Source organism: Molossus molossus, unplaced genomic scaffold (assembly GCF_014108415.1).
Source record: "Molossus molossus isolate mMolMol1 unplaced genomic scaffold, mMolMol1.p scaffold_m16_p_7, whole genome shotgun sequence".
NCBI classification, from domain to species: Eukaryota; Metazoa; Chordata; class Mammalia; order Chiroptera; family Molossidae; genus Molossus; species Molossus molossus.
Window position 1 is genome coordinate 87145695 of NW_023425401.1, and position 14603 is coordinate 87160297.

Below are 14603 nucleotides of genomic sequence, written 5' to 3' on the forward strand. Positions count from 1 at the left end.
CACATGATCTCACTCATTGTGGAATATAATGAACATAACAGTCTGAGGAACACGGAAGACCCAGAGACATGGAAGTAGGGTACAGAATGACAACTCTCAGAAGAGGTGGGGAGAGGGAAGAGATAAACCACAGAACTTATATGCATGTACGCATAATCGATGGACACGGACAACAAAGCTGTGGACAGGGTGGGGGGATGAGGAGGGTGTCAATGGGGAAGAAAAAAAGAAACATCTGTAACAAAATTGAAAAAAAGATGTCAACCAATTCAAGACGGAAAATTATGTCAATATGACACTTATAGTATCATGTTCCATAATGCAATTTGATACTGTAAAAACTGGATTTACTCTTAAATAGGAATATTTTAAAATAGGATATTTTAAAAATATCCTTACCAAATATAAGAACATTTTGTGATTATTTAAGAATTAAGGGGAAATTTCAAATTTACTAGAAATTCACCAATAGGAAAGTGTCTAACTAAACTAAAAGCCACTGATAAGGTACTGTTATATTTTACTCAAAATAACTGTGTGCTATTCATGTCTTGATATGTCAATCTTTCTTTGTTGTTGTTAATCCTCACCTGAGATATTTTTCCATCGATTTTTAGATAGAGCAGAAGGGAGGGAAGGAGAGAAACGTCCATGTGAGAGACACATCGAATGGTTGTCTCCCGCTTGGGGCCAGGGGTAACTGGTACATGCTCTTGACTGGGAATTGAACCTAAGCCCCCTTTGGCCTGAGGGCCGACACTGTAACTGCTGAGCTAAACTGGTTAGAGCTTGATGTGTTTATCTTAAGGGTGGTTCACATGACCAGCTTACATTTACAATGGACTTCTGTGAAATTAAATACTGTATCAATAGTTAGTATGACCGCTGATGTGAATTTTGAAAAATATGGCTGATTTAGACCTTTTGCTCTAAAGCCATTGGCCTCCCTCATGGCAAAATGGAGGCTACCATATACCACATACAAAAGTAAAGGCAGACTTACCATTAGCTACAAAGTATGTTCCCCATCATATTCATAATAGCCAAATTATTACATGTTTTCCCAGTAGCTTCATAAGAAGCAAAGTTTAAAGAAATCCATGAATAAAAGACCAAGATATTACAAGAGAATGCTATGATTTGGATAGAGGTGACAATGTCAATAAAATTAGCATGCAAAGTAAAATTCCTCCCCTTTTCCATGAAGTATTTTATTGTACTATGAATAGGCCTTATCTCCATAGTTGTCCTTTAAGAACTTCATTTCTAAAAAGAGAGTAAGTTATTTCAAGAATTTCTCTGTTGATTAGATGAATACATGACAAGTTTTCTCTTCAAAACTTTTTGGTCAAGTTTGGTTAATACATTCTTAAGTGTTCACATTTGTATGACACGAACAACTTTTTAATAGAACTTATTCTTGAAATCCTTGTTAAATTTGGCTAAAGCTCTTAGAATGCATTTTGTAGCATCCTACACACTGGATTCCATAACTTAATCTTCAGACACCCACTTGTGCCAGGAGCAGAACAAAAAATTCTATTTATCAAAAACTGCGCTTCCTGTTTAAAGCAAGCAACCAACTTTAATATCATTTATTTTATTAAGAGCTATTTAAATTCCACATGAACTGCCATATTTGGCTTTTACTAAAACTATCAGTAAACTCCAATATTCTGATGTAGAAACGTCAACATTTTCACTATGTGAAAGTCTCTTTCAGTTTGACCTTGCCACATGAATGCTCCGTAAACCACAGCAGCAGCTTTCCTGGGAGCTGCTGAGCAGCTGTCACTGCCCAGAAGAACAGGGTGTAACATTCTTTTGCTCTCCCTGTTTACTTAATGGCACACTAACTCTCGGGGCATGCAGTCTGCTGAAAACTTCAACCATTATTGTTTACTGCTGTGTACCCTTTACTATACTATACACTTACAAGCTTTTCCCCATTTTAATCTCTTAACAATAAATAAAAACACAGTATTTTATATATTTGGGTCAAATTAATTTTATTATGCTCCATGATGAATTGCCGCCAGTGCAACATCCTATTCACTATACATTTCAAAAAAATTCACATACTAAATAAAATTTCAGTTGATAAATGGAAATGATTGAAAGTCTTTATGAATCTCATACATACAATATGTGGCTAGCTGAAATTGTCTATCACGTAGCATTTAGATTTAAAAAGCCTCATGCTAGTTTGTTAAATGTGAAGGCTGTCAGACAATCATTAGCTGGAGTATATATAGGAGGCTTCCAGACAATGCACAGGTATACTGCTGCCCACAGAGTGCAAGGTGGTGGAGGACTGAAACATGCAACCTTGACATCTAAAATAGATTCAGTCTTCATGCCCGGACTGAACTCCACTGCTGCTGTGTTTCAACCAATAGTAACTTAGACTTTGTGCAACAAAAACAACAAAAAGTCTTCTTTTTCTTTAGAAAGGAAGAATAAACTCAAATACCTTTGGCAAATTTTTTACCCATCTTACATGTTTAAAACTGTGTTTCCAATTCAAAGAATTGATAGCCTCTGCTCAGAGCAGCTCCTAATAGTTATACCAAAGTTAGCTAGAAAACCCTGAATTCCTTGGCCAAAGTTAGAGATCTTAAATTGGCATTACCTTAAAGACATTCAAAATGTCTCTAGGATATTCAAAATGTTTTTTTTCCCCCACAATGTTGGAAAGAAAAAAATGGTAAATGTTTAATGTTACTTAGAATAAGTATCATGTTCTATTTACCATTTGCACAAATTCCTAATTTTATTGGTTAGTAGTTGTCCGGCCTCATCTGCACCAGATTCAACTGAGCTCAAAAGCCACACACACACACACACAAAAATTATAGTAAGCAGAAAAAGGTTTTGAGCAGCAGAGGGCACTGTTTCTGCAAGAACAAAAAGTCTAGAATCTCCCATGTGCTTAAATTACTCTTGCAAGGAAGGTAACACTCTTTGAATAACTTAACTGTTTTACTGCACCACTTAACTGCTTTCAGCAACAAAACCTTTTAAATTATTTCTTATGATAACTAGATGCACGATCACTAGAGGTTATGTAATGACTGATTAAAATTCAAGCCACATCTTGCAGGTCCAGCCTGTCAAGATCATGCCAATACTAGATTTTGGTTGGTACAATTCTAGACAGCTTAATTTTTAGCTGGATACTGTGACTACAGTAATGAAATACATTTGGAACTACATTCTGCATATGACTCAATGTGAGAAAAAAATGGCTGTATTTAAATCAGATAATTTTTCTATCTAAAATTTAAGTAGGTATGATAATTAGTGTTATAAATATGAAAACCACCTTTAGGCAGATTAGTGTATTGTAGAGAGGCAAGAAAACCCTAATTTTAACATATCATTTAGTATACATAACAAATGTGCAGGTTGCAAAGTTTTATTTTATTTTTAAAAAATCTATCATTGAATTATGTTTTCCAAGAAATTTGACATTGGGAAAACCAATCTTATAAGAAAAATGTAACCTTTCACCTGACATTTGACAAAAATCTTGAGAAATTATAAAAATTAAATAGCATAATAGGTTCAATATTAGATTAGATTCTTATGGTTGCTATTTTGAATACCTCAATCCATATAAACGGCAAAATAAATATTGTTAACTCTTATCATTTTTATAATGTTCTAATTTTTATAGTATACTTAACCAAATATTGAAGTAACCATAATATAGTTGCCTTCAGTTTATATGAAAATTATCCCCAAGATCCCCCAAACTCCAATAATTTAAATAACATTTGTTTCAGAATAACACCAAAACTATTTTTAAAATTTTTGCCAAAAGAGCCTGCCACATTTGCTATAGCATAAAAATAACTTCAGACAAGTACAGGTATGTAAGGGCTCCTTATGATAGCAGCCTCCAAATGCCACTGCTATACAGTAACAGGCACTATTGCTATAAGAGGTGTGTTACTGATTTCTCCAACTAGCATCTCTGTAGTGATTTTATGTAGAGCATATTGCTAAAATTTGAGAAACTGAATCAGTGTAGTGATATCTAGAGAACTGTGCAATGTATCAGCTTCAACATTCATGTAGCATTGTGTTCAAAATAAAGGGGCTAAATAAACTAAGGTTTGCTTCACTTAAGAAGAATGTAGTGCTATACTAGATTTTAATAAGAAAATTTAGGTACAGAAAAAGTAGGGTATGAAAATAGTGTTTTCCTTCTGGCATTATAACTAAATTACATTAAGGTTTTTGTCAGTCTCACATATAATATTTAAACTCCCTTGTTGATGGAATGAAAAATATTCACAAATTAAGTGAGCATCCTGGTGTAAACTTGCACACAATGACAGGGAGTAGCTTTGTAGAGGATTATGACAAACCTTTACAGATTAAATGAGGTATTGCACAGATTAATAAAAAAAAGCAAAAAAGGCAACAAAAATATACAGCAAATTGGTAGAACATTTACATGATAATTTTACAGAATCCATAGACAGAAAGTAGTGTTTAGTATTTCACCTTAAAAATATATATATATAATATATAGCTCAGTCTTCCCACTCATCATCGTCTTCAAAATCTTCTTCGTCGTCTTCATCCTCATCTTCATCTAGAAGAAAATCATCAAGATCAACAATTAAAACTATGTATAAATAAAATATTACTTAATTCTTGGGTGATTTCTCCAATTGTTCAACTTCTGAAACACAAACCATTTGATACCTAGAAGAATCTAGTTACTAAGATAGTTTAAAATGAATCTAATAAAATGCATCTAGAGTGTGGTGGTGAGTTAAAGATGAAAACAGGAGTCAGAAGACTTGGGTTCTGGTCTCTTAATATTTATGTTACAAATTTCAACCTGTGTTTTTTTTTTTCGGTTAATCATCACCTGAGGATCCATTAATTCTTTTAGACACAGTGGAAAGGAGAAAGGGAGAGAGAGAGAGAGAAACATCATGTGAGAGAGACATCGATTGGTTGCCTCCTGAATGACCCCCGAGCTGGGCCAGGGATCGAACCTGCAACCCAGGTATGTGTGTGCCCTTGACTGGGAATAAAACCTGTGATGCCACAGTCTGCAGGCTGACGCTCTAACCAACTGCTGAGCCAAACCAGCCAGGGCTACCTGTGCATTTCTTCATGTGTAAAGTCACATTTAGGTTTGCCTCTCTGATTTTAGATTCACATACTGCAAATCTAACTGCTGTCTTGTATTCTTACATGGATTCTCAAATTCAAAAGTTCTCAGTTTTATCTCATTCTCCAACCTGCTTTTCCTCCACCATCCTAGTCTACCCACTGATGATTACCAGTCTCTCGGGGTTTAGGCCTCAAATCTAGATACTACTATTGATTCCTGTTTTCACCCCCAACCCCATTCAATCCATCAAGTCTGTTCCTCTTCTCCACCACTTCCACGAGTGCTCTCACACCTCCATCCTATCTTGCTTGGAAATGGCAACTTGATAGCCCATTTGCCTTTAAGGAGGAATATTTAAATTCTAAGTTTTAAAAATATCATATTTATTGATAGAAGTGGCTGGCGACTGTTATTTGAATAAAATCTCATGTTACCTCACTCTACAAGACCCCACATAATTTTCCCAGTTATTGTCTCCTCTCTGCCCCCCCAATTTTTTTTCTTAGGCCATCTCTTACAATTCACTGATGCCATCACCTTCTTTCTGTCCATTAAACATGCCAAGTTTATTCTTGTTTTAGAGCTTTTGCAGAAGCTATTCCTCTGTCTGGCTGAGTCTTTTCATCATTTAGATTCACTCAAAAACCACTTCCTCAGAGAGGCCTTTCCTGTCCTTTCCTATGTCAAGTATAACCCTCTGCCATAATCAGTAACTCTCCCATTTTATTTTCTTCCTGACATGTAACATTATCTAAAATTCTTATATTTTGTTTACATACTTGTCTTCACACTGGAATATAAGCTCCAAAACAGCAATGACTTACCTGTCTTGTTTAGCACTGAATTCTTAGTATCAGAACAGTGCTTCACAGAAGCTGATCAATAAATTCTTGTTGAATGAATGAATATTAAGATGTCATAAAATTCTGAGTAATCTTCTATATTATATACCAACTTTCCATAACTACTGACCTTTTAAAAACTATATACCTCATAAAACCCACAAAGGCCAAGTTTGTGAGATAGTGGCTGAGCAATTGCACGTGATAATGCTTTAGGTAAAGTACCAACAGGAACTGAGTATGTGACATAAGTGAGCTAGGGCTACAGAAGTCAGAAGAACCTTTTTGCCTATAAAGTCTATTGAAGGCTTCTACAAAAAAAGAACTTGCTCTGGCCGGTTTGGCTCAGCAGTTAGAGCATCAGCCTGCGGTCCAGAGAGACCCGGGTTCGGTTACCGCTAAGGGCACGTACTTCGGTTGTAGTTTGTCCCCAGCCCTGGTTAGTTGTGCGGGTGGCAGCCACTCGATGTGTCCCTTTCACATCGATGTTTCTCTTTCTCTCTGTTCCTCTCTCTCCCTCCCACTCTACCTGAACAAAAGATGGAAAAATGTCCTTGGGTGAGGATAATGGAAAAAAAAAAGAAAAAAGAACTTGAGCTCTAGTATTAGAGCTTGGAAATTAACAGAAGCCAAACAAGAGTCAAGATATCTTTCCTGGGCCCCAAACTAAGTTTTTATTTTTACAACAACAATAATAGTAATAATTTAAATAACTAAGACTGAGATCAGCTCTAAATTGTTACAGTATTTGGAAAAGAGTTCAATCTACTTTCTGTTAGTTAACCTCTGTGTTTACATTACTAATAAGAGAAAAAATTTGCTCCCAAAAGCTTTCGCCAGACATGCTTCACAGAATTCACCTGGAGAAAGGCATCAAGTACACCCAACTATGAATGCATTTACAGAGTAACAAATACAGGCATTTATCAGCATCCATAGTAAGGAGGAAGAAGTAGCTATTCATTCCATCATCAGGAACAATAACTATAAGAGATGGTTCCAAAAATAAGTAAAAATTGTTATATATTCATTATATCAGCACAGCTATTATATAATGGTTATTTGTATCTTAAAAAAAACTTACTATAGGGTAATTTTTAGCAGAACCCTTAAGCTCAGTGGTGTGAATACACAAGTGGATAAACTGAGACTTACTACAGATGTTCAAATTATTGCTGGTTATTATCTAACACCGAACCAGGTGGTAAAGATAGAGAAAACATTATACCAATAAATATCAATTTAAGTAATTGTATTTTTATAGTAATGTCACTTCAATTGCTGTGTCTTGAAAGAACAGTTCAGCTAATTTTATGGCACCAAACAAGGTCAGAATGTCATGTTTTTCCAGAGAAAAATTTGGTCATCTGTTGATTAGAAGTATGTAAACTAGCAGATGAAGGTTTTCTAAATTAACACTCAGAGAAGTAAACAAGTCTAGGAAAACGAAGGCCTCTTTAGTCATTATCTTTAAAGGAAAGGCTGTAAAAATACAACCAACTGTTAAGTTACTGATTACAGTGACAGGCAGGCACCTCATGGACACTAAGCCATAAAAGAAACCAAGTAGGCAGTCCCCAAACCCAGTCTCCCTTTCTACCCTCCTATTCTTTCTTGAATCCACTAACTCTGCTCCTTCCAGGTCACCAATGACCTACTGCTACTAAAGCTAGAGCTCAGTTCTTTAAGTTTTCTTAACCTATCAGACACATTTGACGCAGATGATTACCCTATCCTCCTTCAAAATTTCCTTTCTTTTTATTTTTTTTTAGAGCGAGAGGAAGGGAGGGAGGAGACAAGAGATAACATCAATGTGAGATGAAAACAGCTATCAGTTGCCTTGCGTATGCACCCAACTGGGGATGGAACCTGCAACCTGGGTATGTGCCCTGACCAGGAATTGAACCCACCATGGGATGATGCTCCAACCAACTGTACCACACCAGATAGGGCCAAACATTTCTTCATCTGGCTTCTAATATACCACATTCTCCAGCCCCTGACCTTATAGACCATTTCTATTTACATCTACTTCTTTGGTCTCATCCAATTCCTAACTTCAAATACGTTCTATATCTTAATGACATGCAAATTTGTTTCAACAGTCCAGAACTCTCCCCTGAATCCCAGACAGATAATCAAAAGCCTACTGATAGTAATATTTGCATTTTTAAACAGTATCTCAAATTTAGTATGTATAAAACTAAACTCCTAATCTTTTCTCTCAAACCTTCTGCTCCTCCTAAATCTTTGTCCACTCTGTTAATGAAAATTCCACCCTTTTAATTGCTCAGGTCAAAAATCTTGGAATTTTTTTCAGACCTCACTTCCAATCCATCAGCACACTCACTGATCTCCACATTTAAAATATAACTAGGGTCCAACCACTTCTCACAGTGCTAGCAACCTGATTCAAACCTCCATCATCTCTTGCTTGGGTCATTGCCACTCCTCTGTTAAGAACCTTCTGGTGGCTTCCCATCATTCATGGCCTCCAAAGCCTTACCACTGGCCCCTACTATCTATCATTTTCCATTCCTTAGTACTCTTTCCCTCTCTCCCCTGCCCTAGTCATACTGACTTCTTTGCTGTTTCTAAACCTCAGGGACTTTTTACTTGCTGTTACTGTCACCTGACACCTGAGCACACTTTGTCAGTTTTCTACATGGTTTGCTCCCTGAACCCCTTCTGGTATTTTCTCAATTGTCACCTCAGCTAGGCCTCATCACCCCATTTCAAAATGAACTTCCTCCCAAAGCCAGTAACTCCCTGTATCTCCTTCTTCCCCTTAGTATATGTATATATACACCATTACTTAACATGCTATATATTTTTCTAACTTATTTTGCTTATTGTCTTTCTCTCACTAGAATGCATGCTTCATGAAGACATGAATTTTTGTTTTTTATAATTATTCCACAATGAATATTTTTGGACTAAATTAGCCTATCTTTGTAACACATTATGGAAATAAATATGCTGATTTAAGGAAAGCAAATGTTGCTCAGGATCTTGTTGTTGTTTTTTATCCTCACCTGAGGACATTTTTTGCATTTACCTTCAGATAGAGCAGGAGGGAGAAAGGGCAGAAAAGAGAGAAACATCGCCGTGAAAGAGACACACTGAATGGCTGCCACCCACATGACACCAATCGGGGCTGGGGACAAACTGCAACCAAGGTACATGCCCTTAGCAGGAACCGAACCCAGGACTCTGGTCCACAGGCTGATGCTCTAACATCTGAGTCAAACCGGCCAGGGCAAGGATCTTATTGTTTTATTTAATCTTCACATCAGTCATAGGATTTATCAATTCTCTCAATGTAACAAAAAAATTGAAGTCCATTGAGAGCAAATGGTAATAAGAACAAAGATCGGATTCTAGTACATCATGCTGGAGGAGTTAATTTCAACTCCTGTATCAGCAAAACCCATATTCTTCCTCTTTTTAAAAAGCAATTATGCTTAATAATAACTTCAGGCCCTGGCTATTTTGGCTCAGTGGTTAGAGTGTTGGCCTGAGGTCCAGACAGACTCGGGTTTGGTTCCCGCTAAGGGCACGTACCTCAGATGCAGTTTGTCCCCTGCCCTGGTTGGGTCATGTGGGAGGCAGCCACTCGATGTGTTCCTTTCACATCGATGATTCTCTCTCTTCCTCACTCTATCTGAACAAAAAATGAAAAATGTCAAGTGAGGATAAAAAAAAATAATAACTTCAGGATAGGTAGTAGTTTATTTACATGAACCTTTTTAGGAAATGACAAAAAAGAGAGAGAGAGGAAAAAATAGGATTCTTTAGTAGACTCTATAAACTGTATAAATTATCTAATTTCTTAGCCTACACTCTCACAAATCAGGAAAACCTCCTAAATTTTCTATGTCACAGGAATGTTAAGAATGAGATCCAGGAATCTCAAGCCTGTTTAGAGGCTATTTGCCAGGCATTCTGTCAGTAATGCCCAGTACAGGAAAACAAAACTGCCATTTTTCCAAAGTTGTTCTTCCGAATTATAGTTATGGCTCTAGTGTCCTGACATCCATCAAGCTGTAGATAGACTAGTCACAGTGGTTTAGAATTTTTAAAAATATGCTCTGGAATCCATAACAGTAAGTTATTCAATAGCAGGGAAAAGCTAGCAAAGACTGAGTTACAAACCAAACAAACAAACAAAAATAGAACTCAGTCATTCAAATTTATTAAGTATACATGTACACATGCAAATGTACCTGAAGAATGAATGGCTTTGCTCCTTTTCTGCATCACTTCCATTAATGCCCCCACAATTCCTGAAGTGGCTGCAGGTGTAGGAGGTGTAGACTCCTGGCCATCAGATACCTTGGAAAAGAAAGTTAGCAAACTTCAATAATAAATCCTCTGTAAAAAATTTTGTCTCCAGAAAGTCTTACTTCCTTAGAATCAGTTCATATTTTAAAGGAAAAACAAAACAAAACAAACAAAAATACCAAGCAAGCCCTGGACAGGATTAACTAAATTAAGAAGAAATAAGCTACTACCTTAAAAGATTTACTAAAGACAAATTTCTGCTCCTTCTTAATGTATAAGCCATCAATATATTTCCAAATTCAGAACAACAACCAAACCCTGTCTTGAAAAACACTTGCCCTTGCAGCTGGGTTATTTCTGTTCATTCCAGCATACAAAGTCTTGGCTGAAGAAACTAAAATGAGACATCATTTTACAAATTAAGGTAAATACTTAGATTCTGAGAGTTGTTAGGCAACAAGAACACTTAAGATAACTAAGAGCAACTGAAGATGAAGAGACTTACGTCTTCCTACAAAAACTCAGCTCTACTACCAATTTCTTATTAGTAAATAACTAATAAACCTCCTTCTCATAGCACATAATTTCTCTTTAAGAAGATGAGTTGGCCCTCCTGGTGTGGCTCAGTGGTTTAGCGTCAACCCATGCACCAAGAGGTCACTGGTTCAATTCCTGGTTAGGGCACATGCCCAGGCTGTGAGCCAAATCCCCAGTTGCGGGCATGCAGAAGGCAGCCAGTTGATGTTCTCTCTCATTGATTTCTCTCTCTCTCTCTAAAATCAATAAAAAAAAAATTTTTTTTGAAAAAGATGATGAGTTAGGTAACTTTCAAAAGGTACCTATCTCACAAGGCAACTACTACCCCTAACTAAAGTACTTCTCTCTGCTACAAAGTATATTTGCGGGATGGAAAAAATCAACATCACAGACTCTCTTTGAAAATCTAAATTCTTCACAAAATTATCCTTAATTCCAACACTCATATTAAAAAGGACAAGACACAGAAGTCTGAAGAGATTCAGGGAAAAATACAATTTAGAAAGTACTGCTCAAGTACACTGACAAAAATGAGCAGTTTTTTATACAAATATTCATGTTGTTCATTTTGCATGATTATGCATGTAAAGACATTAATATTGGTACAAGTAAAAATGAAACAGCACAGCTATACTAAACAATTATGCAAGTTTTTTATTGTTGAAAGTATTACAGGTGTCCTCCCCACCCTTCCATGGACCCCCTCCTCTGCAAGTTTTAATATAAGTAGATATATATAATTTAAGATTCTAAATCATTCCCAAAGAAAAATGATATTATTAAAATACATTTTGCATTTTGTTGTTTTTTTTTAATCCTTACCTGGGGACATTTTTCTATTTTTTGTTCAAATAGAGTGGGAGGGAGAGAGAGGGAGAGATTTTTCTAATTTTTGTTCAGATAGAGTGGGAGGGAGAGGGGGAGGAAGGGAGGGAGGGAGAGACAGAGGGAGGGAAGGGGGGAGAGAGAGAGAGAGAGGAAGAGAGAGAAAGAGAGAGAAAGAGAAATATCGACATGAAAGGGACACATTGAGTGGCTGCCTTCCGCACAGCCCTGACCCAACCAGGGCCGGGGACAAACTACAACCAAGGTACCTGCCCTTAGCGAGAACTGAACCCGGGTATCGCTCGGTTAACAGGTTCTCACTGTCTTTCTGGACTTCAAGATCTTCTACTTTTAAAAATATTCGCATTAGGAGATCCAAGATGATGGCAGAGTAGGTAGAAGCTACACTAACCTCCTCCCAGTACCAAACTGGAATTAAAACTAAACTATAAAAAAACCATCCTGCATAATCAACTGGAGACTAGCTGGAAAGAAGCCTTATAAGCATGGACTTACAAAAGAAGCCACGTGGAGATTGGTAGGAAGTGAAGAGGCATGAGAGGGCTAGCTGGGTTCCCATTGGCAGCAGCTGAAGTTCCAGAGAGATATCTCGGCTGTAGGGGGGGTTCCCTCTGAGAAGTCTGGGGTCTAAACCCCAAGCTGGGCTCCCCACACTAGACCACCAGAACTGGGAAAGGCGCCCATATAACATCCGGTGGTGAAAAGCAACGGTGGTGAATATCTACCTGTGAGAGAGAGCTTAAAAATGCAAGCACCCTTTTAAAAGGCCGAAACACAGTATTTTCATGTGCAGCCACTCATCCTGGGCTTGGACAGAGGGAGGACAGAACAAACTAGAGTCCTGGGAGGACAGTCTGGGGATGGTGGCTCTGGGGAGAGAGCTGAAGGGTTAGCTACCAGGATCCCTGTGTTGAGTTATTCCCCCACACCTTTTCTCAGGCAGAGCATTCCCCTCCATGCAGCATCAGCCTAGGGAGAAGCACTAGTCTAAGCCACTGGAATGCCTCTCACCCAACCCTGTGGCGCTTACATCATGCTTAGAGTATAGCTGGAGGCTCTTTAAGCAACTAAGCTTATCAGGCAGTCTGCGGGCAGGCGTGGATCTTTTGCTGACCTGCCCCCAGGCCCAGTGCTGGCAAAAGCCAGCCTTAGCTTGCAGCTCAGTCCATTCTGCATGCACCCAGGTTCAGCAGAGGGAGTCACAAGTGGTGGATCGTTGATAGCTCAAAAAAGGTTGCCCAGGGCCAGTCAAAGGCAGCATTTGACATAGGCCTGCATTGGAGTCTCTCTGGAGAAGCCCAGAACCCATACACCCAGTGGCCAGGTTCAGAAAATAACAGAATAGGATCCAATAAGCTTCATAAGCATATTCACAGGCAGTTCTTCAACAGCACCAAACCCTGCCAAGGTGAATTCTGCTTCGTGTGATCAGCACCTGCACAGCACCTTGCATACTGTGTTGGTGGTTGAGCCGCACAGTCAGCCAGCCTGAGGGTCAATCCCACACATGAACAATTAAGGGTCAATCCCACAATAGCAATCAAGACTCAATTATAACAGGAAGGCCCACATAACGCACACAAGGGACATTCCTGAAGCACCCAGCTCAGGTGATCAGGGAGACTGCGCTACTGGGTCCCACAGGCTACCATACCAAGACGGGGAAGCATAGCATATCTATCTAATACGTAGAAACAAACACAAAGAGGCAGCCAAAATGAGGAAACAAAAAAAACAGGCCCAAAATGAAATAATAAGAGAATTCTCCAGAAGAAGAGCTAAATGAATTGGAGGAATGCAATTTATCAGATATAGAGTTCAAAGCAATGATTATAACGATGCTCAACAGCATGAAAAGAAGACATAGAAAACATAAAAGGACCAGTTAGAAATGAAGACTGTAATATCTGAAATAAAGAATACACTGGAAGGAATCAAAAGTAGGTAGGATGAAGCAGAGGATCAAATCAGTGATTTGGAAGACAAGGCAGAAAAAAGACCCAATCAGAGCAAGAACAACAACAACAAAAAAACTTAAAAAAAGGACAGTTTAAGGGACCTTTGGGACAACATGAATTGTAACAACATTTGCATCATAGGGGTATCAGAAGGAGAAAAGAGCAAGAAACAAGAACCTATTTGAAGAAATAATGACTAAAACTTCCCTAACCTGTGAAGGAAAAAGGCACACAAGTCCAAGAAGCACACAGAGTCTCAAACAAGACAGACCCAAAAAGGCCTACACCAAGACAGATTATAATAAAAAAGGCAAAGGTTAAACATACAGAGAGAATCTTAAAAGCTGCATGAGAAAGGCAATTAGTTACATACAAGGGAGCTCCAATAAAATTGTCAGCTGATTTCTCAACAGAAACATTTCAAGTCAGAAGGGACTGGCATGAAATATTCAAATGATGAAAAGCCCCTACAACCAAGGCTACTTTACCCAGCAAGGCTATCATTTAAAAAGGAAGGAGAAATAAAGAGTTTCCCAGACAAGAAAGAGCTAATGGAGTCTGTTACCACCAAATCAGTATTATAAGAATTGTTAAAAGTGGGGGAGGGGTAGAAGAGGAGAAACAAACAAGCAAACAGAAGAATATAGCTAAAAAATGGAAAGAAAAAAAAAAGCTGAGGTAGTAATACTTATATCTGACAAAAAATACTTTAAAGCCAAGGCTATGGTAAGAGACAAAGAAGAGACATTACATAATGATACAGGGAGTAATCCAACAAGAGGATATAACCTTTGTAAACATTTATGCACCCAACAAAGGAGCACCTAAATACGTACAGAAAATCTTGATGGACATAAAGAGAGAGACAGGCAGTAATACAGTCATGGTAGGAAATTTTAACACTCCATTGACATCAATGGATAGACCTTCCAGACAGAAAATAAACAAGGAGATGGCGGCCTTAAGTGACACACTAGATCAAATGAATTTGTTGCT

At 37.9% G+C, this 14603-nt stretch overlaps 1 protein-coding gene across 3 annotated transcripts in view; it reads right to left on the minus strand.

Annotated features, from left to right (window-relative positions):
- Positions 1 to 1990: 1990 nt before the first annotated feature.
- WASL (WASP like actin nucleation promoting factor) overlaps positions 1991 to 14603 on the minus strand; it is an 82544-nt gene continuing 69931 nt past the window's right edge. The window contains exons 10-11 of one of the 3 annotated variants that reach the window (XM_036246617.1): positions 10209 to 10317; positions 1991 to 4606 (exon numbers count right to left, since the gene is read on the minus strand). In XM_036246617.1, the coding sequence (XP_036102510.1) occupies positions 4545 to 4606; positions 10209 to 10317 (171 nt within the window). In that variant the 3' untranslated portion in view covers positions 1991 to 4544. The remainder of the gene's footprint in view (positions 4607 to 10208; positions 10318 to 14603) is intronic. The other 2 variants (XM_036246619.1, XM_036246618.1) reach the window with 2 other exon arrangements.